The sequence below is a fragment of the Lemur catta genome, chromosome 15 (assembly GCF_020740605.2).
Source record: "Lemur catta isolate mLemCat1 chromosome 15, mLemCat1.pri, whole genome shotgun sequence".
Classification (NCBI taxonomy): domain Eukaryota; kingdom Metazoa; phylum Chordata; class Mammalia; order Primates; family Lemuridae; genus Lemur; species Lemur catta.
The window spans coordinates 52,463,698-52,484,546 of record NC_059142.1 but is presented as its reverse complement, the minus strand read 5'-3'; the positions used below and the strand labels follow the sequence as shown (position 1 = coordinate 52,484,546).

General features: G+C 55.9%; 2 protein-coding genes across 3 annotated transcripts in view; both read right to left on the bottom strand.

Annotated features, from left to right (window-relative positions):
• ITGB4 (integrin subunit beta 4) overlaps positions 1-7,271 on the bottom strand; it is a 29,926-nt gene extending 22,655 nt beyond the window's left edge. The window contains exons 1-7 of one of the 2 annotated variants that reach the window (XM_045569936.1): positions 7,180-7,271; positions 3,906-3,994; positions 2,698-2,780; positions 2,374-2,475; positions 2,045-2,249; positions 1,414-1,510; positions 1,080-1,251 (exon numbers count right to left, since the gene is read on the bottom strand). In XM_045569936.1, the coding sequence (XP_045425892.1) occupies positions 1,080-1,251; positions 1,414-1,510; positions 2,045-2,249; positions 2,374-2,475; positions 2,698-2,780; positions 3,906-3,984 (738 nt within the window). In that variant the 5' untranslated portion in view covers positions 3,985-3,994; positions 7,180-7,271. Of the gene's footprint in view, positions 1-1,079; positions 1,252-1,413; positions 1,511-2,044; positions 2,250-2,373; positions 2,476-2,697; positions 2,781-3,905; positions 3,995-7,179 lie in introns of those variants that run through there. The other variant, XM_045569937.1, reaches the window with a different exon arrangement.
• Positions 7,272-14,816: 7,545 nt separating this feature from the next.
• LOC123650799 (SAP30 binding protein) overlaps positions 14,817-20,849 on the bottom strand; it is a 35,360-nt gene continuing 29,327 nt past the window's right edge. The window contains exons 6-11 of the mRNA XM_045569929.1: positions 19,082-19,173; positions 18,220-18,280; positions 17,691-17,742; positions 16,812-16,870; positions 15,540-15,624; positions 14,817-15,238 (exon numbers count right to left, since the gene is read on the bottom strand). Coding sequence (XP_045425885.1) covers positions 15,057-15,238; positions 15,540-15,624; positions 16,812-16,870; positions 17,691-17,742; positions 18,220-18,280; positions 19,082-19,173 — 531 coding nt within the window. The 3' untranslated portion in view covers positions 14,817-15,056. The remainder of the gene's footprint in view (positions 15,239-15,539; positions 15,625-16,811; positions 16,871-17,690; positions 17,743-18,219; positions 18,281-19,081; positions 19,174-20,849) is intronic.

Sequence of the window (20,849 nt, the reverse complement as noted above, 5' to 3'; positions counted from 1 at the left end):
ATTGACCGTAGGTCATAGGTCGTGTAAGGGTGGAGCTCGTCACAAGAGTCCCCCATGCTGGGGGAAGGGAGCCACCTGACACCGTATCACACCATAGCGGCTAGGCTGTGGACCCCAAAAATGGTAACTGCCTGCCAGCAGAGTGCCAGCACAGGGGGGTGATTGTTCAGGGGTTGGCAGGTGCCGGGTCGGGGGGCTGAGTCATCAGGATGCCCCCTTGTCTCTTTTATGTTGCCTTCCCACAATCTCACAGCAGGAGTTCCAGCTCTTTCTGATCCACCCTGAACGGGCCTATTAGCCCACAGCGGTTTCCAGGTCAGAGTGCCCTATGTAGTGTTCACCTCCGTGGATCTGGCCCCGCTGAGTGGTAGGGGCAATTTACCTGTCCCCTCACTGCCTCAGGCCGTAGCCCAGACCAGTCCCTCCCCCGCCCAGTGCAGTCCTGGCACAGAGCTCGGGGAGTTCAAGGTGCTTCCTGCTAATGTCTCCTCTCCACAGAGCCCCGCGTCTCCCGCGGTGATTCTGCACCGACTTCAGGCCGGTCCCTGTCTGAGTGGGTGTGGAGGCCAGCGGGGAAGCGATACGTTCTCCTGTGGGACGGATCCCACCTCACTCGCGGGCGAGGCGGGCGCAGCCGTCCCACGCTCTACTCTCTAGTGATTGTCTCGCACTCTCCAGATTTTCACGTTCTTATCTCCCGTTCACCTTTTCGTTTTCCTGCTTTATGAAAAAATGAATGTGCAGAGAAGAAGAAGTGGCCTCTTCAGCTGCCCAGCACAGTTGGAGACTGAGCAGCTTGTGTGTCCCGGGAGACTGGCCTCAGGGCACTGAAGATTCCAGAATCGCAAGGCCCGCGTCTATCTTGCTGGCCAATACAAAGCCAGCAGGGGCTGCTCAGGCTGGGGGCCTTGGCTCCCAGCCCATCTTAACCCAGATTGCGAGTGGGGCCATTGAGCTTGTCTTAGGGCAAGGGGGCCGCAGGCTCCTGGGCATCCCCTCGGACCCAGCAGGCAGCTCATGCCCTTGCCGAGTAGCGCCAGCCTCTGGTCTAGATGGGCAGCGCCCTTCCTGGCGCTCACCGTGCACACAGCCGTCTGCAGGATGGCGTCGAAGCCGCCCTCAGGAGCATCTAGGTTGCCCGAGATGCGCTCTCCCTGCAGCTTGTTCCGGAACTCCTCCACGTCCTCCGTCAGGCTGATGACGTTCTTGAAGGAGAAGGGGGGGTCGCTGTTGGGCCAGGGCTCCTTCAGCCTGGGGGAGTGGGAGGGAGAGAGAGCGCATCAGGGAGGAAGACCCTGCAGACCCCAGTGGCCCGACTCATTCCAACCAGAAGGAGAATTTTAAGTGCCTGGGTGAGAGACGAGGTGGCCCAGCCAGGACCCCTGCCCACCTGGGGCCCGTTCGGTCACTCACTTCTCAGGCCTCATGTCCGTCTGAGGGACGGTGACTTTGTCCACAAACTTGCCAAATCCAATAGTGTAGTCACGGGTGAGATCGCTCAGGACCCGGGCTGGGTGTCAACAGGAAAACGAGGGAACGGCTGAGCCCCAACACCCCCACACGGACATAGGGGGACTGGGGCTGGCTCAGAAGTGGGGAGGAGAAGAGCCACCTGCTGTTAACACTTTGCATGCTGGACATCAGTTCGTGCTCACAAGAGCTCCTGTCCATCTTTAGATGAGGGCAGTGGGACTTGGGGGACCTGGAGTTGTGCATACAGCAAGCGGGGGGTGGCTGGGGGTCTGAGCCCAGCTGTCTGCAGGGCTGGGACTTCACCAGGCCTTGTGGCAGGGGCCGCCCTCCTTGTCAGGGCCGGATGGCTCTGCTGCCCATGGGCCTTCGTCCCCAGTGGTGAGCAGGGTCTGGCTGGGACCCTTCCTTGAGAGTGGGGGGGATGCTTTGGGGGGCTCAGACGTCCTGTCTTTCCTTGTGGGGTGGGTGTAGCTGTCCTGAGTCCTGGCCTCTCAAGCAGGTGCCCCGCCAGCCGGGGGAGGCCACCCTCCCCACCCCTGCCCTGCCGTACTCCACACCGGCCCAGCCCTACCCAGGTTCTGCCCCATCTGCTTGAGGTTGTCCAGATCGTCGGACATGGAGTTGGAGAAGTCCATGAGGATGTACAGGTCCACAGGGCTCTCCTTGGGCTCGAACACCTCCAGCTCGAAGTGCTGCTCCTCGCCCGGCCGCAGGCGGACCCGCAGGCTCTGGGGGGACACCTGGCTGCGCTGCAGGTTGACGTCGATCTGGGACTCCTGCATCCAGGGGAGGGGGACAGCCGGCTGGAGGGTCACTCCAGAGGCCCAGCCAAGGGGCACGTGGACCCCCATAAACACCTGGCTCGAGCATGGAGAGCCCCCGCCACCCCCGCTCAGGCACCTCCAAGATCTGGAAGCTGCTCTCCATGACCACCACGCTCTCCCGCCGGCAGCCCGCGGCTAGCAGCTCTGCCTGGGTGTTGCAGCGCCGGTCCTTGAACATCTGGCCAGAGAGAGATGGGGTGTCGGCGGGGCAGTGCCTGTCCCCTGGCTGTCCCACCCCTGGATTCATTTCCGCCTGATATTCTTGACCCTTGCCTGTTCTCCCACAGCCACCTGGCCCGAGGCTGGGCGGGGGTGTGGCAAGTGTGGACTTGGCCGGAGCCCAGGCAGGGCGTGGCCCCAGGCTCCAGCGGGCAGGAAGGAGGGTGAAGCGGTGCCTCACCTCGTCCGTGCAGTAGGCGCAGTCCTTGTCCACGCGCACGCACTCAGTGCAGCTCTTCACCTGAGCCTTCTTGCAGCGGTTGGCTGGGGGACAGAGGCGGGCACACGCATGGGGAGGGGCCTCAGCAGTGACAAGCCCTTTCCCACATGCACCCCCGCTCGAGAGGGGTGGGGGTTCTTTCTGTATTTTACAGAGGAGGAAATAGGCCCTGGGGTGCTTGGTAGTAGCACCGCTAGAAACGAGGAAAGCCTGGCCTCGAACCTGGAGCTTGCCACTCAAACTGGGATGAAGGATGGTGGGAGCTGAGATGGAGGTGCTGGCCCATTCACTGGCTGGAACGCCCTGGCCGTCCTCCTCGCCCACTACCCCCCAAATCCTGCCAATGTTCCTCAGCCTTCCCTGCTATCTGCCACGAGCTGCACCGCAGTACACGACAGCTGCCACATGACCCTGTGTCCTCTGAGCCTCCTCCAGGAGAAAGGGGACTGTGTCTGTCTTATTTGTCACTATGTCCCAAGTACCCAGCACACACCCTGCACACAGTAGGTCCTTGGTAAATGAATGAAGTAAAACCCCAGAGTTTCCCTAAAGGTTACTGGGACTCCACTTGGTTCTGCCCAGTTACGTGCACCCGGTGTCCCGGCAGCTGCTCTCCCGGGCTCCAGGCAGTGGTGTGCTGGCCCATGTCTGACAATGGCTCTGGCGAGGGAGCCGAAGATTGACTTGTAGCATCTGCCAATTTCTGTGGTGTAAATATTCCTGCCATGGTCTAGTTCAAGCTAACAGCATGACTTCAAATGACAGGCAAAATTTAACCGGTTAGAGCTGGCTCCAGTCATGTGCCAACTGGTGATACTCAGAGAGCAGGTGACACGTCAGTGGTCTCTCTCTCCCCTCCAAATCCCTATAAAACTTTTGAATCCACTTTCAAGGCCTCAGTACATCCTCTGGGCTCCTCAGTTCCCTGAGTGTGTCCTGTCTCTAGACACAGCCTTCCCCCCTGTCCTCGCACTGCACAGCTGGGGCTCACCACCCTGCAGGCTCGTGAGCATGGAACCTCAAGCTCTCCAGCCCGGGACGTGTGCCCTGGCCAGTGGCCGACTGGCTGAGAGAGTCTGGGTGAGACGCCTGTGAGAGGCCCCGTGGGAGGACAATGCCTTCAAAGGTGTCCCCTGCCAAGAGGAGTGCTGAGGGCAGTGCAGACTCACCCATGGCCCCAGGGAGGCTGGTGCTCAGCAGGGCTGCCAGTAGCAGCCTGGTCCACGGGCTGGGATGTGGCCCTGCCATCCTCTTCCTCCTGCAGAACAGCAACAATTGACACATGATGCCACTACGGCCCTGGCTGGAGCCATCAGCTCACTGATCCCCATCAGAGCTCCGCAGGAGAGGCAATGCCATTCCCACCGTGCAGCACTGGACACAGGCTCTGGGAGCTCCAGGAGAGTTACCAAGGGCACCCAGCTGTGAGAGGCAGGGCCCGGGGTCCCTGACCCCTGTCCTTCCCACTGCCCCCTTCCTTGCCATCCCTGCGGTGGGGATGGACAGAAGGTCTGTTCCCTACCCAGGGGGGCTCCCTCTTGCCTTCGAGGGCTCTGGCTTCTGAGCTTGTCTCAGTGGCAGGTCTCTTGGCGCTGGCGTGTCTGAGGGCAGGGCAGGGCAGGGCAGGGCAGGGCTTATTCTGCCCTTGCCTTTCAGCCCCCAGTGAGTCTGGGTCTGACTTGGCAGGGATAGGGTCCCCCAATAAGGGGGCACCCTAGAAGGGCCCTGGCTCCACCTCCTGCCCCCTCTGTCCTGGCCCACTTGCCCTTTGGTGAGGGTGGCACAGTCAGGAGGAGGGGGCCCCTCCCAATATCTTGGGCCTGGGGGTGGGGTGCGGTGGCTGGCAGCCTGCTGCTGCCCTGGGCTGGGCTCCGCCTGGCCCATCAGGGTGAGGTCTGGGTCTCCTGCCCTCCCCTCCGCCTCTGCCTGCCCCAGAGTTGAGTTTTTGGGGCCCTGAGCAGTTCACCCTTTCCCAAGGTAGCACAGAGTGAGAGGACAAGCCCCCTCCTGCAGCACACACTGTGGCACGACCCCAGGAGCCCCGGTTCACTATTAAACCCTCACCATTAAATTCCTCAGCGACCTCCAGGGCAGACCCAGGCATCCCTGAGGCCTTTTAAAAGGGCAGCCTGAAGCCTTGGGAAGCAAAGGGGCAGGACGCAGCCTGCGGAGCTGAGGGCAAAGGTGAGGGGCCACGCCTTTTTCTCCAGGGCCAGATCCCCTAGTGGCCCAAGGCCTGGCCATGCCTGCTGGGCCTCAGCCCAGCTTGGGGGCAGGGGCAGCCCCGGGCGCTGGGGCTGAGGCCCTTCTCAGTCGAGGGCAGGAAAGCATCATCTCCCTCCCTCCGGGGTGCGTGGCCTGGAGCTGACCACAGCAGTGCCAACATCCTCAGGCAGCGGGAAGCCACCGGTCACTGGCAGCAGCCCTGTGCCAGTGGGGAAAGGGTGGGGGGCGGGTTCCTAGGGGGAAATGACTTTCCTGCAGCCTCCAGGCGTCGGCACCACACCCACATGCCACACAATACCGGCTGCAACTCTGGCCTCCCCGGGGCACCATTACACAGGCAGGTGCGGGCACTGGAGGGCCGAGCCCCGCGCTTCCTCTCCCTCCCCGACATCCACCACCATGACAGCAACACGGCCCAGCAATTCACAGACGTGACTGCTACGGGAACCGCACAGGACCCCGGCGCGGACAGGCCCGAGTTACACCCATTTCCCAGATGACCCGGGGCACAGAAGGCCGCAGGGCTTCCCCATCCACAGCCAGCGAGGGGAGAGCCTGGGCCAGACCCGCATTTAACCTCCGCAGCATACTCAGAGGCTAGAAACGGCAGTCAGGGGTCTGGATAGGCACCCAAGGATGTTTTGTTTGACTGAATTTGTGTTTAAAAAGTGTTTTGTTTTGTTTTGGTTTTTGAGACAGGGTCTTGCACTGTTGCCCAGGCTGGAGTGCAGTAGTGTCATAGCTCACTGCCACCTCAAACTCCTGGGCTCAAGCGATCTTCCTGCCTCAGTCTCCCGAGTAGCTGGGACTACAAGGGTGCCACCTCGCCCAGCTAAGTATTTTTTATTTTTTGTAGAGACAGGATTTTGCTATTGCCCGGGTTTAAAATGTTTTAAAAGGAGTTGCCAATGTTAGAAACAATGAGATTTCACATAAAGTAAGGATTGTGCGTTTATCGTAAGATGTGTCCCGGGCTGAGCACTCAGAACACCCACACTCCAGGACACCCCCTCTCCAGGTCGCCCAGGCCCCACCAGGCTGCCCCGACTTGTATGTACCAGCCTGGTCCCTGGAGTATGTGACTGCCACCCTGAATGCTGTCACACTGTGGCACATGTAGCCACATGCATGGATGTACACTGTGACCCTAACCACACATAGGCTCAGAGCTCCCCCACCGGCCCCACGGGACCCCTGTGGGCACATCGGCACCTGCCCACCCCAGCTCTCACCCTTCCACTCTCCTGCCTCCCGGCCCTGCATGGCCCAGGCCTCGCCCTCAGGGTCAGCCGCTTTGAGAAGCCTGGACGGCCCTGGCCCCTCGGCTGATTCCTCACCCACAAGAGATCAGGGCCTTGGAGACAGATACCCCTTCCCTGCTGTCCCTCCTGCTGTCCTCTTTCCCTCAGCCCCCAGGGTGGAGGCTCTCAGCTTTCACTTCTGAAGTGTAGTGTTGGGGCCACCAACAACCATGGCACTGGTGCCCAGGGTGTGGCAAGGTCGTGGGGGAGGAGGAGAAGGAGCCTTGTCCCTGTCCTTGGGAGCCATCCGGAGCCCCAGAGCCAGAGTCACAGCCAGCAGCCACCCCAAGGCCCGAGCAGGTGGGAAAAGGGGCAGGCACTGCAGGGGGTTGCAGCGGTGGGCACAGCCGCAGGGCTGGTGGGTGAGGTCAGGAGAGCTTCCTGGAGGAAGATGTCTGGAACCGGCTTTGGGAGGAGAGCAGGCCTGTGCTAGGCCAAGAGAAGAGGAGAATTAGGGGCTTCCCGGAGCCCAGGTGGACTGTGGCGCCACACAGGGCGGAACAGGGCGGGTGTTTGCCTTTTGGGGCGGCTGCTCCTCAACCGCCTTTGCAAACTCCAGAGGGGCCCAGCCCAGTAGGCCTGCCGGTGCCAGCTTCTGCCCACCTCTCCTGCGCACCCATCGAGCACCCTCCCCCAGCCCGGAGGTATGACCGCCAGGAACCCCGTCCTCTGCTCCCAGCTGTCCCTGGGCACACGGGGCGGGCTGAGCACCTGCCCCGGGCAGCATGGCAGAGGCAACCAGGGCCTGCCAGCCTTCAGGCAGGGGAAGGGGAAACAAAAGCCACCGGCCCTGCCCAGCCGGCTCCCCTGCGCGGCCGCTCAGGCTGGGTGGGCACTCGTTTTCTCCGGGGGCGCCCGGTTGCCCTCCGTCCGGCGCCCGTGCCCCGGCGCCCGCCCCGGCCGGCGCGGGACCTACCTCTGCGCGGACGGGCGCCCCCGCGCCGGGGCTCGCGGCTCGCGGTCGGTCGGGCTGCGGGCGCGCGGGCCAGCGGGCCGGTCCGAGGGCGGCGGCGGGGAGGCCGGCGGCGCGGGGAGGCGGGACGGCAGCGCTTTATGGGCGGGCGGGCAGGTGGGAAGGAGGCGCTGGTGAGTCAGGCGGCCGCATTCCTGCGCGCCGCGCGCACCTGTCGGGGCAGGAGCCCGGGCGCCACCGCCGCCACCGCCGCCAGGCCCGCCCCCCGGAAAGGGCTGCGGCTCCCGCGGCGCCGGCCCCGCGCCCCGACCCGACCCGCCGCGGCGGGGGCCGGGGGAGGAGCCGCCCCCTCTCCCTGCAGGCCAGCCCGGGCGCGCGGCCTCCCCACTCTCCGGGCTCCGGACTCCTCCGGACCGGGGCGCCCGCCCTCCCCCAGGACCTGGGCGGACAGCCACCGCCGGACCGTGCGGCCGCTGCCCCGATGGCCATCAGTTGCGCGCCCCACCCTCCCTGCTCCCTGTGCCGACGTGGGGAATGGGCGCAGGGAGCGCCCCCAGCCCGGTCGGGAGGCCTGGCTCCCCGTCCCACCTCTGCTCTGCTATTCACGGGGGCCTCTCCGTCTCCCGCCCCCACCCCGCACGTTGTGTCCAGAGGGAGATCTGAGCAACGGTTGGGTCCTCTGTGCAAGCTACTGAAACCTCCTTAAAATGTGAGCAACGATGCCCACCAAGAGGCCAGCCCCGACCTGGCTCGGAGCAGGCGCTCCATGAGTTGTCACAGGTGTTCTCGACAGGCTGATCCGCAAAGCTGTCCCTTCCAGGCAGTCCTTTGCGAGCAGTCCCTTAAGTGCCACCGGTTACCTTGGGTGTCAAGTCTGAGCCTCTCAAGGAGTTCCCTGACCCAGATGGCTCTATTTTTTCCTAGCATTACCTGACAGCAATGCCAGACAACACCCAACTGCTGGCAGCTTCCCGGCCCAAACCATGCAGCCTGCTTTTGCACCGGGCCAGCCCCTCTGCTAGGAACGCCCCTCCCCGCGCTGAGCCTGATTTTTCCTCCTTCCTGAGAGTCTTCTTGACTCCCCACACTCCAGGTTGGGTTATGTGCTCCCAGTGCCCCTGAAGCATGGCTTTTCATAGCATTTGCCACACTGGTTTGAAATGATCTGTTTAGGGGTCTCTCCACCCCCTTGGACTGTGACCCTGAGAGCCGCTGATCTCTGGCAAATCTTATCCCACAGCACTTAGCACAGTGCCTGGTGCATAGCAGGTGCTCAGTTAAAAGGTAGTTGAACTGAGTCGGATTGTCATGTGGCCTCACCGAGCCTCCATGCTCTCATCTGTAAACAGATTTGTGCCCTGCAAGTGCTCAGAGTGATTGTGGGAGTGCTCCTTGCAAGAGTTGCCATAGTTGCCACTCAGTGCCTTGCCCAGTCACCTGAGAGCCGTTCTGCACAGGCCAGGTGCTCAGAGAGGCCTGCTCCTAGATTAGGGAACACCGTGGAAGGAGCTCCACTTTGGTCAAGGCACTCAGGTCTGCGTGTGCCAGGCCAGCACAAGTGTGCTGTGGACTTGAACCACGCCAGCAGGTGCCCAATGCACGCAGGAAAATAGGAGAATGGAGTAGGAGCTCAGAGGACAGCCAAATCCAGCCTGTCCCAGGGGTCTTTGTCTGCTAGCAGCATCCCTTAGAGGGCTGGGGTGGGCCATCTACACCCCACTGTGGGTAGGGGGCTGAGGCACCTTCCTAGAGAAGAAGACCCAGCCCCAGAAGTGGCAATGCCCCAGACTCCACTGGACTCAGCAGCCCCTTCCTCTCCTCATTGCAAATCCTTCTGAAAATGGCTAGGGGGATTGGAGCCCTGCAGCAGCCGAGAGGCGAGATGTCCACCCCTGTGGGCATCTCTGCAGGCGATGCAAGAGAGGGGGGGATCCTGAAACAACATGGAGCCCATGAACCCTGGACTGCTGCTCCTAACTCGTCTGCACTCATCATGTGGCCTCCAATGGGCCAGACTTGTTCATTCATTTGTCCAATCACTTATTCATTTTACAAGCATTTAATGAGCTCCTAAGCCAAATGCTCGGGAAACCAAGATGAATGAAACATACCACCTGCTTGCTTCATGGAGCTCACAGCTGAAACCATGGGTCTCCAAAGTGGATTGCAGATTCTCCAGGGATGTGCCAGATGAGGCACTGTTAATATACGTCACTTATTGGTAGAGAGGTACATGTTTTTATAAACAAACACATTATTAACAAATAATAAATAGGGGACATGTGATCAAAAAAGTGCAGTGACCAGTCTGGAGAGGGAGCGTTAAGCACATGCTCCAACTGAACTGAGGACAGAGGCTTCTCAGGTGGAGAATCTCTGGTCTATTCTCTCCCCAGAGCCAGGGGATTACACAATAGGCCCCCTTTGAATTATAAATTTTCCTAATTTTTTATTTTGAATATTTTCAAACATACAAAAAAGCTGAAAGAAAAGTATAAAAATCATTTGTATTTTTACCAGCTTGGCTCAATAGCAATATTTTGTCATATTTGTTTATATATTTGTTATATATTCACATTTTTATTTTCTAATTATTTATTTTCTGAATGAGGTGTGCTGTAATTGTATTTTTTTTTGTTTGTTTGTTTTTGGAGACCGAGTCTTGCTCTGTTGCCCGGGCTAGAGTGCCGTGGTGTAAGCCTAGCTCACAGCAACCTCCAACTCCTGGGCTCAAGCGATCCTCCTGCCTCGGCCTCCCAGAGTGCTAGGATTACAGGCGTGAGCCACCGCACCCGGCCCACATTGACCATTTAAGGAGCCCAGCCAGTTGTCCTGCAGAACGCCCCACTTTCTGGACTTGTCTGGTTGCTTCATTGGACTTGCTGTTTTAGCCCCCTGTAAACTAGGGGCTAGGTCTGAAGGTCTGATTAAACATTTTGGCAAGGATGGTCAGGTGGCACTTGATGCCAGATGCCTATTAGTTTGGCATCTGGTTAAGGAAGTGACTGCCATCTCTTCAATGTGAAAGTTCCATTTTTCACTTTGTGATGAAGTAATGTAGAGGAAGGTGATGATGCTTTGTCGGCCTGCCCACTGCTCCACAAGCTTTCGCTGAATGGTTTTAGCACCCACTGGTGACCCTGGCCTGAATCCATTACAGATGGTCCCTTACTTACAATTTGTTTGATTTATGATTTCAACTTTATGATGGGTTTATGGGGATTTAACCTCATCTTAAGTTAAGGAGCATTTGGACTTACGATGGTTTAACTTACGATTTTTTGACTTTACTGTGGTTTATCAGGGTAGTAAATGCATTTTCCACTTACATTTTTGACTTATAATGGATTTATCAGGATGTAACCCTATAGTAAGTCAAGGAGAAAATGGTGATTTTCTGTTTCTACCTTTCTTTTTACATTTAATAGGTGTCTGGCTGATTTTTTAAAAAATAGAGGTTCCCTTAATTGACTAGAGATGAACTCTGTTCCACTAAAAATGCAGGGTATATGCTTTTCTTTAATACTTTTTTGAGTTGTAGAAACTTTTATTACTATTATTATAAAGCAACCCATAAGATCTTTTAAAAAAATTATGGTATAAACACATAAAATTTACCATCTTAATCTTTTTTTTTAAAAAAATGAGACAGGGTCTGGCTCTGTTGCCTGGGCTAGAGTGAAGTGGTGTCATCACAGCTCACTGCAGCCTCCAACTCCTGGGCTCTGTCTCCTTCCACATCAGTCTCCCAAAGTGCCGGGCCCACAGGCATACGCCATCATGCCTAGCCTATTTATTTTTATTTTTTTTACAAGCCAACGAGGTGCTTTAAGCCTGGCCTATTTTTAACCTTTGGAGGACCACCACACCGTTTTTTCCATAGCAGCTGTACCATTTCACAATCCCATGAACAATGCACAATTGTTTTAATTATCAATTTCACAGTAAAGAGTTGATATATTCAACTCTAATGGTGGCAAGTATATATTTTTTTTCCAAGTATTACTTATGGATGAATGGGTTTTTATTTACTCAACATTTTACTATCCATTGCAGTCATTCTTTTTTTTTTGGAGATGAGTCTCACTCTGTTGCCGGGGCTAGAGTGCTGTGGCGTCAGCCTAGCTCACAGCAACCTCAAACTCCTGGGCTCAAGCGATCTTCCTGCCTCAGCCTCTCAAGTAGCTGGGACTACAGGCATGTGCCACCATGCCCGGCTAATTTTTTTTATACATTTGTAGTTGTCCAGCTAATTTCTTTCTATTTTTAGTGGAGACAGGGTCTCGCTCTTGCTCAGGCTAGTCTCGAACTCCCGAGCTCAAACGATCCACCCTCCTCGGCCTCCCAGAGTGCTAGGATTACAGGTGTGAGCCACTGTGCCTGGCCTAGTAGTTATTTCTTAGTAAGGTCCTTTAAGAAACAGTTTAGGCTACTTTGAAATGGGCTCATCTGAAATCAGAAAAGGAAAAAAATTCAGCTTTGCTGAAAAAGGCCTTTCCAGCCTGCTGTTGGAGAACTCGAACCTGGAGTCTCAAAGGGCTGTAAATGTAGGATTTATGACTCTAAGAAAGTTAGCATAAGCAGAGATGGGGAGGTGAGAGACCTAACAGGGGATAAACCCTGGGGTCCAACTATTGTCCTCCCCCCCCTTACACTCTATGAAATACCTTCCTTACTTAAAGCAGACAATCGGCTCGAACTCCTGAGCTCAAACGATCCTCCCGCCTCGGCCTCCCAGAGTGCTGGGATTACAGGCTTGAGCCACCGTGCCTGGCCGAGCCTTGGCTTTTTAATGGTTCTTTTCAGTGGGGAATGGTATTAGAGCTCTAGCTCTGGGCACTACGTGCACTCATTGCTACTGGGGTGGCATTGCTTCTAGATCCTTTCAGTGGACAGACGTTAAGAAATGTATTTTTCCCTTAAATAATGAGTTCATATTGGTATTTCCTATTCAGATTTAACAGGGATATTTAATTTCTTTGATCTTATTCTTATATCTCACCTATTTTATATTTCCTCCCTTTCTTACACAAAAGGGAGGATATCATATGCACTGTTCTGTACCTTTTCATTTAATCTCTCCTGAGGATCACTCCAAATCTGTCCATGGAAACTTTTTTTGTTCTTTTTTATGGCTCAGTAGCCCTTTACGAATCTTTTATTCTCGTTTTCCAAACATAGACAACATTAGAGAGAATAATGAACCCTCCTGTACCCATCACTGAGTCTCAAGGATTGCCACCACACGGCCAAGCCGCAACAGCACTTTGGAATCTAGCCACACAAGGTTTGAGGGGTGCAGTGAGCACGGGGCACGGAGGGGTGGAAACTTTCAGTCCAGTGACCGCAGAGGTAGGAATCACATCTTGGGAAGCCAAGCAAACTCACCTGTCCTTCATGCCTGCATCCACCCAATCAGCTGAGTGTTTATCTCATGCCAGGCACTGGGGGCACAGTTTTCACTGCTTTGTCTTTGCTCACAAGAACTGAGAGGCACCGGTGGTGTCAGCCCACAAATATGTGGGCAGAGGTTACAGGCCGTGAAGCTCTATCCTAGAGGCAAGAGTGTTGAGAGCAGAGAAAGGAGCAATTAGCCACTCAGAGGTGTCAGGAAGGCATTCTGAAAACCAGGGCTGCATCTTCAGGGTCCTGCATGTGCAAACGTGGGAGCTGGATGAATCCTGACATCATCACTCAAGATTAGAACTGAGCTCTCCTGGTGAGCAAAGACACACTAGTCAGAAACAAGTTTGGTCCCCAGTGCCTGGGACATCCAGTCTCCACAGAGACGGTCAACACACCTGTGGGCCATCCTCAGTGGGGCTCAGGTGCGCAGGTACCATTTTACAGAGGAGGAAATGAAAGCGGCCGGGCGAGGTGACTCACGCCTGTAATCTCAACAATCTGGGAGGCCAATGAGAGGATCGCTTGAGGCCAGGAGTTCCACGAGACCAGCCTGGGCAAAAGAGTGAGTGAGACCCTGTCTCTACCAAAAGAAAAAAAAAACAAAAAAACAAAAAACAATCAAGAAACCCCAAAACATGTATAAATGAAAGACCCTGCCCCAACTCGCAAGGCTTCTAAGTAGAACGGCAGCACTTGCAGCCTGGGCTGCCCGACTCTAAGCCTGTGCTAATTCCGAGACCCCCACTGCTGGGGCCCTGCAGGGTACGCGGTCATCACTGCTCCAACTGCACAGCTCAATGGCAAGGCTCGGGTAGGGAAGGGCCCAGAGGACAGCAAAGGGCAGTGCGGGAAGGACCTGCCCACAACCCCCCTTGAAAAAGCCCCAGATGGGGAGAAGGCCTCAAGTTTGCTTCTCTCCTTGCTCTAAAATAAGAACACTGGCCAACAACAAATACCTGTAGAGTTCTTTACAGTTTATGAAGCTTTTGTATAGGTCATCTCACTGATTCCTCACAACCACCCTCGGAAGCTTTATTTCTGCGATATGATGGAGAAGGAAACAGGCTTACAGAGGTTAAGGGCCCAAGACCACACAACTTGCTGTAGCCTGGGCCTCCAGACCACGGGTACCGACTACACATTCACGGTTCTTTCGCTGCCTCCCACAGAGCCTCCACGGTGCCCTGGCTCATGAGCGCCCTGCCAGAGGCTGCGGGGCAGGAAGCCTTTTCAGAGACATCTTGGGGACGAGCAGGCTGGGGATGAGCGGGCAGCAGCACCTCTCCCCAGGGTTGCGAAGTCCCTCAAAGGAGGGAGGGTGACAAGTAGACTCAATTTTTACTTTGGGGACCTCACGGGCAGAATTCGTTATAGTCCTCAGGTCACACAACGGTACCAGGCAATTTCAGGACCATCTTTCTAAACCTCCGCCCGTTCCAAGGAAGCAACACAGCTCTTCACAGCCCGGCTTCCTTCTCTGACACTCAGCACTTCCGGGGAGTGGAAGGGAAGGAGAGCTGCCAGAGATCAATAAAGGTAAAGGTCTCCTCCGGACTTCGGGCTAGTGGTGGCTGGGAAACCTGTTTTGGCCCTAGGAGAAGCCCAGTGGCCACTGGCGCTGCCTGGGGGCTGCTGTGGGGCAGAGATAACACACACAGGAAGGGCGGGGTGGCAGGAGCCCTCCCAGGAGCAGGGCTTTCCCGTAAACAATGAGCTGCCCCCGGCCAGAGGAGGAGGTGATTCATCCCCTCGCTGCTCTGCTCCTGCTGGCTGTGCTCACCGGGCACCAAGGACTGGGGTAGCCTTGGCCAGGCGCCGACGCCTCCCCTCCCCATACGGTCCGGGATCTCACTCCAGCCCTTCTGGTAACTGGCTTGACTTCAAAAGCCTGGGTGTGTCCAAGAAGCAGTCTGGTCTGGGGCGTGCTCAAGTGCACCCAAGGGAGCAGAGGCCTCTGCTTTTGCTGCGAACTGGCTGGGTTTGGGGATCAGGGCAGCAGATGGGGGGAATATAGGGTCTCACCCATCCCTGGGGTCCCACCTGCCCATGGCAAGAGGCACACACTGAGAATGACATGGTGACTTCATGGGCCACCCCTCTGAGCAGCACCCTGCTGTAACTGTCATCCCCATGGCAGTAGTTCCAACCAAGAAGACAGAGAGAGGGACACTTGAGCTTTTGAATTTGCCTGAAAACAGACTGTAGGAGAGGCCAATGCACCTGAGATGCCAGAATGTCAGAACACGGCTCTTTTAATAGGGTGACAGACCCCAAGTGGTGCATAGACACTGTTTGCAGTGCTCCACTCCTGTGCTGCAATGTCCTTTTTCTGGCTGGAATGTCACACAGAAGCTCCTCTCAGGTGGCGTCTGGGGAGCAGGTACCAGTCCTGAAATATACAAAGTGGCACTTCCCTAGTGGGCAGCGGTCACTGGGCTACACAGTCCTTTCAAGTCTCAAGGCAGCTCCTCAGGTCACTGCTTGGCCTTTTTCACAATGGTGCCCACGGCAGAGATGACAGTGGTCTTGGAGCCACTGGCGCTGGTGGTGACTGTGACGACAGCTGGCAGGGTGGCTGTGGTGGTAAGGATGGTGGGCTGGGCTATTGTCGTCACTGGGATGGCTGAGTCCCACTTGCTCTTTCTCTTTTGGGCATCTGGAGATTTAAAGCAAGAGAGAAGTCAGGGTCATGACCAACCAAAGAGCAGCGCCCTTCCCCGGCAGGCCAGCGGTGGGGCCCCGGCCCAGAAGGCCTGACGGACAGCCAGTGAACCAGGTCCCACCCCAGGCTCCAAAGCCGGTTCTTAAAGTCTTAGCCCAGAAAAGAGCAAGACCAGGCGTAGGCCCAGAACCACGTGGTATCTCGTCTCCCTACGAGCCAGGGCAACCCCTCATTCCATCTGTAGTGTGGCTGGGGAAGCAGAGCCGCGCCCAAGCTGGGACAAGCCGCCTTCTACCTGCAACAGCAGTGCTGGCGGTGGTGGTGGTGGTGGCTGTGGCGTTGGTCGTGGTGCCTTTCTTGGTGCCTGTCACAAACTCAATCTGGAGGGGGAGAGGGAAGAGAGTAAAACCTGTGCAAAGCTGTGCATCCAAATCCTTTCGCCATCCGTCTGCTCCCAGGGGACAGGAGTTTGGCACTATTCAAAGGAGGCATTGCAAATCAACTCTGCTGTGACCATCTTGGGGGAGGGAGAAATGTCTCAAAAGAGCCTGAAGGGGCTTTTAACCACTCAAAGAAAAGCTTTCCAAACAGCATCGGGTCCCTCCCGGCATCACCTGGTCTCTGCACATGCCTGACATCCCACTGCCCGCCGCCCACCTCACATGCCCAGAACCGTTTGGCCAGGCCCCTCCTCCTCACACCCAGGAGGAGGCGGTGCCCGCCCGCACAGGGGAAGGACAGCTCCGGTCCCCAGGCGCTGCAGACACGTCCCTGCAACAAGCCTGGGGTTTGGAAGGGAGAGGGAAAGAGAGAGAAGGGAGATTCAATCAAGGGTTAAGAATGAGAAACCCCGATTATCCCTCGCACCAGCTCCCATATTCCTGGCCCTCTGAGAAGGCCACCAGCACGCTCAGGCCCCGCAGCCCCTCTGCCTGGGGTGAGGGGAATGGTCTGGAGGCTGCAGCTGCTCAAGGAGGGTCAGGCCCAACCAGAGGTGGGAGGAGCCAGTGTCCTGATGCCCAGCGCTCCCTTTCTCGGAGACTCTGGTCACAAAGGTCACAGTGCTCAGAGATGTTTTAGTCTCACAGCCAAACTGATATTACCTAAAGGACCCACACCATGCTGCTCGGGAAGATGTGGCTCTCAGGGTCCTAAAATGAGGGGTCACTTGGCCTTTGGACATGGGACCTACAGGGTACCCAGGCAGGTTGCTGAGATCAGCTCTGGAGGCCAAGAAACTCACAAATTGGAGCAAGCCGGGGCCCAGCATTCTCAGAAGGAAACATCTCCCTCCCTTCAGGCCAGGGAGGGCACCGATGACCCAGAAGAAACAAAGCCACCAGGGCTCTGCAGTGAGGAAGGGAGCGGAGGGGAGGGCATAACATGGCAAACCACAAGACTCCAGGAATGAAGCAAAGGCAAGAGGCCGCCGGCCCAGCAGCCTGCCCAGCGGAGGCTGCACAGGGCATCGCCGGGCTGTGAAGTTGCACCAGGGTAGGGGCAGCAGGCAGGACCCACGCACTCCACGCATGTGCCTTTTCTAGCCAGGAGGTCTGTCATCACTTACTTTGGTTCGCTCCTTTTTGGCCTTTTCCAATTTGTCCATTTCAATCTTCTGGGCCTTGGCTACAAAGACAAGATAAACTGTTATGCAAGCCCAGGAGCAGCTCTGGGCCAAGGGAGCCTGCTGCATTCACAGGCTTGCCCCTTTGCACAAGGTGAAATGAAGCACCAGTCCCTGGTCAGCATGGAGCAGGGGCCTGGGGCCGGGGGCTCCTCGTGCTCTGCCTGGAAGAATCAGCTACCCTGAGCTCCAGCTCTGTTGCCTCGTGGGAACACAGGCCCAGTGTGGACTACCTTCCCACAGACCAAGAGGAGCTGGAATTATGGATTATGTACAATGTTGGCAACTAACACAAATTAAAACAAGACAAAATTTGTATGGGCCAAACAAAACACTTCTACAGACCTAGTCTTGTGGCTAAGGGGCTAGCCCCTTGGACATTCCTCCCAGTTCTCCCTAACAGGCCCTTCAGGCACAGGCTGTGCTCTCGCTGGCCTCAGAACACACGGCCCCTCTGCCTGGGGCATTCTGCCCACACCTGCTCGGCCCCAAGCCTCTTCAAACCTCAGCTTGAGTGCGGCTTCCCCAGCAAGGTCTTTCCACCCCTTTGGCCGAGTTAGGAGACCCTGCTTGCCAGAGGGTCCCCTCGTGCCCGGCAACTCCTGTTGCCAATAATCTCATGAATGTTGGAATTATTGGTTCAACCCTCTGAACCCTCTGTCTCCTTTGCTATGTCATAAGTCAGTCAGGGATGGCATCTGTCTCATTCAAGACTATACCCAGCCCCTCAGACACAGCCTGATGTAGAGGACACCCTGAAATACGTGTCGCCTAGATGACTGACTAGATGGGTGCACGAACAGTGGGTGGGTGGAAGGCTACCTAATGCCTCGTAGTAGGAGTCCTCAGACCAGCCATGGGGGTCAAACATATCCTGAAAAAGAAAGGGTTAAAGCTGTAGTCAGTAGGGACAATCGGATGACAGATGACTTTGAAACCCAAGTCCCTTACCCAAGTCTTCCCCTAGACCTTCCTGGCCTGGGATCCAATCACCCCTGACAGCACAGGGGCTCAGCTGTCATTCCTGGTCTCTAGCCAAGGGGTAGCCAGCAAAGCTCTTAAGATGAGAGCAATGATGCACTTGTCCAGCAATGCCACAGGTTGGTCTTCAGGAGCAGGGAGACTATATCTGGGCCCTAACCAGTCAGGGGCCAGGGACCAGGTCTGTCACTGGAATCTCTTTACTGGACTATTTCAGAATAGCAAGAATAACAGAAAAGATGGGGACTGTGCTTTTCAACCAGCAGTGCTGCTACGTGGGCCTTTCTGTGGCTCCAGGGTCAAACCTCGTGGAGCAAGCACAGCACCTTGGGGACCCCATCAACCTCCATCCCCTGTAGACAGGACGCACCTTTGGGTAGTTGGTGCCAAGCTCATCAATGGCACAGAACTGAATCAGCTTCTCGTAGATGCTAAAAGCAGAATAGCGCAGGCATTACTCCAAGGTCCCTGCATGGCACCAGGACCACGCAGCTCCTGGGGCCGAGACAAAACCTTTAAACCCAGCTCAATTTTTCTAGGCAAATTTCCTGTTGGGAGGCCTGACTGCCCCACTTCTGACCCTCCACCCTCCCAGGTAGATTGAACTGCTGGCTGCAGGCCGGGACGAGTATGGGGTCAAGGTAATGGCTGCTTTATGTGTCTCACCTGGATGCCTCTGACCTTTAGTCTGCATGGCTGAGTGTGGTGGGTTGGGCCAGGGTAGGTCCCTGCTGTCACACGCCACCCTCTTAATTTTTAAGTGTCACCAGCTTGAGCATTAGATGGAGTAAGACTCACATATAGCTCTGGTTCTAAACATCCTGCCTGTATGCAAAATTCAACGTTTTGGAGTTGGAAGAAGAACCTACGGTGATTGCGTATTCTAATTCTCCCATTGTACAGATGAGGAAACTGAGGCCTTGAGAGGTCATGTGCTCTAGGTGCAAAGCAAGGCCAGGCGCCCCACCCCCCCCAATCCAGTCTAGGTCTCTTGGCTTCTACTCTACATATTGGTTTATATGTTTAGTCTGGATCTTAAACAGGAAACCTCTGGCTGGGTTAACACATTCTGCTGTGTCTAGTAGGCACTTAGTGTGCTGACAGGTCTAGGTGATGGCTCCCTTGGGCTCAGGTGGTATCTGAGCTGGGCCTCTCCTCACTGCCTCCCTGCACCCAGTCCCCGGTCCAGCATAAATAACTCAACTGACTCTGTAGGCTCATGGGAAACCCACCTGGGGTTCCGAAATTCTTTCTTCCTTTGGATAATGTAGTTCATATCCATTCCCTCCTTTATCTTTCGCTCATAAAGCTTCTGGATCTTGTCCTATGGAAGAGGAACAGAGTATGTGCGTGACAGACCCCACCTGACCACCATTCCAGCCTGTGGTTATGAGAACTGTGGAGGTGAATGTGAGGCCCCCAGAGGCGTATGAAGCCCACCTCCAGCCATATTCTCTCTCTCTCTACCTGCCTTTGTTTAGCGCTGTGCACAGTGAGATAGAGCTTAAGGCACACAGTGGATGTGCAGGGTCTGAATGCTGGTTTTCTATTAACACGGGCTAAGTCCTCAGTAGAACTGTGAGTCACTGGAGACCTGGGAAGGGCTACGTCCTTTCGGAGGAAAGCAGGAGTTGAGTTTTTCAGATTTGGTGTCACAGATTTCCTAGAATGTCTTTTGTGGGGAGTTTATCAACAGTCACCATCAAGGGCCAAGAGCTCGTCTCTCACTAAAACACCCACAGGTTGCTGCCCCGGCTTTTAGTGGGAAACTGGAGAATCACCTGGCAGGCATCCAGGCTCACCGACGGTGGCCAGGGCCACAGGTGTCCTCAAGAAGGGGGGTGCTGCATGCCCACAGAGATGATGCCCAAAGTAGACGGCATCAGCATTGCCCAGTGCCAATGAAGATGCTCAAGATACCCGAGTCTCAGGACAAAGCCACCTCTGAGAAGAGCAGTCTTACCCAGGACGGTGGGCACCCGTCAGTGTAAGATCCATCTGTCACCTTCCCCCTAGTGGCAGTTAAATATACAGATTTTCCAGAAAGGAAACATTTAAGACACCTCACCTGCAAGAGGAGGTGGGCAGGACTGGAGGCCCCACATGACCCCTTTAGGAAATATCAGGAGAGGTGATCCACTTCCCTTGTCAGAAGCCATATCTTCCTACCGAGATTGGCTGGAGGAAGCACTGACTGGCAGAAAGGGGTTTGTGATACAATTACCAGGCAAGAGAGAAGGCAAGAGTGACAAACCTCTTTCCTCAACGCTACTCTTCAAAGGTAATGTATGAGGGAGGCCTTATACAGGCAGCTTGTTAACTTGTGGCAAACCTGTATCTTATAGATAACCTGGCTGTGTATTCTGGGCCATCAGATTGGTTCTACCCCTCAGATGAACTAAAATGTTTGCTCAAATGTCATGGTTTCCACCATTATTAAGATCTAAAAAGCAGAAGAAATATTCTGAACTCAAAGGCTGAGTGGTTGGTTGTCTCTGCCTGGCAAAGTGCTGGAGCTGTTCTTACAGGCTGGAGCTTGTCGTCTGGCATGGTGGGTGACGCAGTCCTGGAGGGTGGTGGTGGGCAGACAACTCAGCCAAGGGAGGAGACTTCCGGGAAAGGGAGGGAATCTGCACTGTGCCGCCCGTCCTGACTGTGGCCCTCCCCAGCCTGCTGCATTCCTCAGCCCCAGGTCTCATTAGTCATCCATCCGTTAGGGTGGTGCCATGGGCTTGCTGTGTAGCCAGAGGCGCCCAATGGGAGCTATGGGATCAAAAGCAGAGCAGGCGGACTGGGTGCCATGACCATGCATTCTTGGGTGTCTGTCCCATTCTTAGCTACAAGGTCCCACTCACAGGGGAATGCACAGAGGGACATGGAGAAACAACTCCAAAAGCTGAAATCCCAGCTGTCCCCCAAGGTCCTGCTCCCAAGGGAGTAACTGCACTAAAATCTCCAAATCCTTGGGATTTCAAAACCGCAGACTAGGTCTGTGTGAGG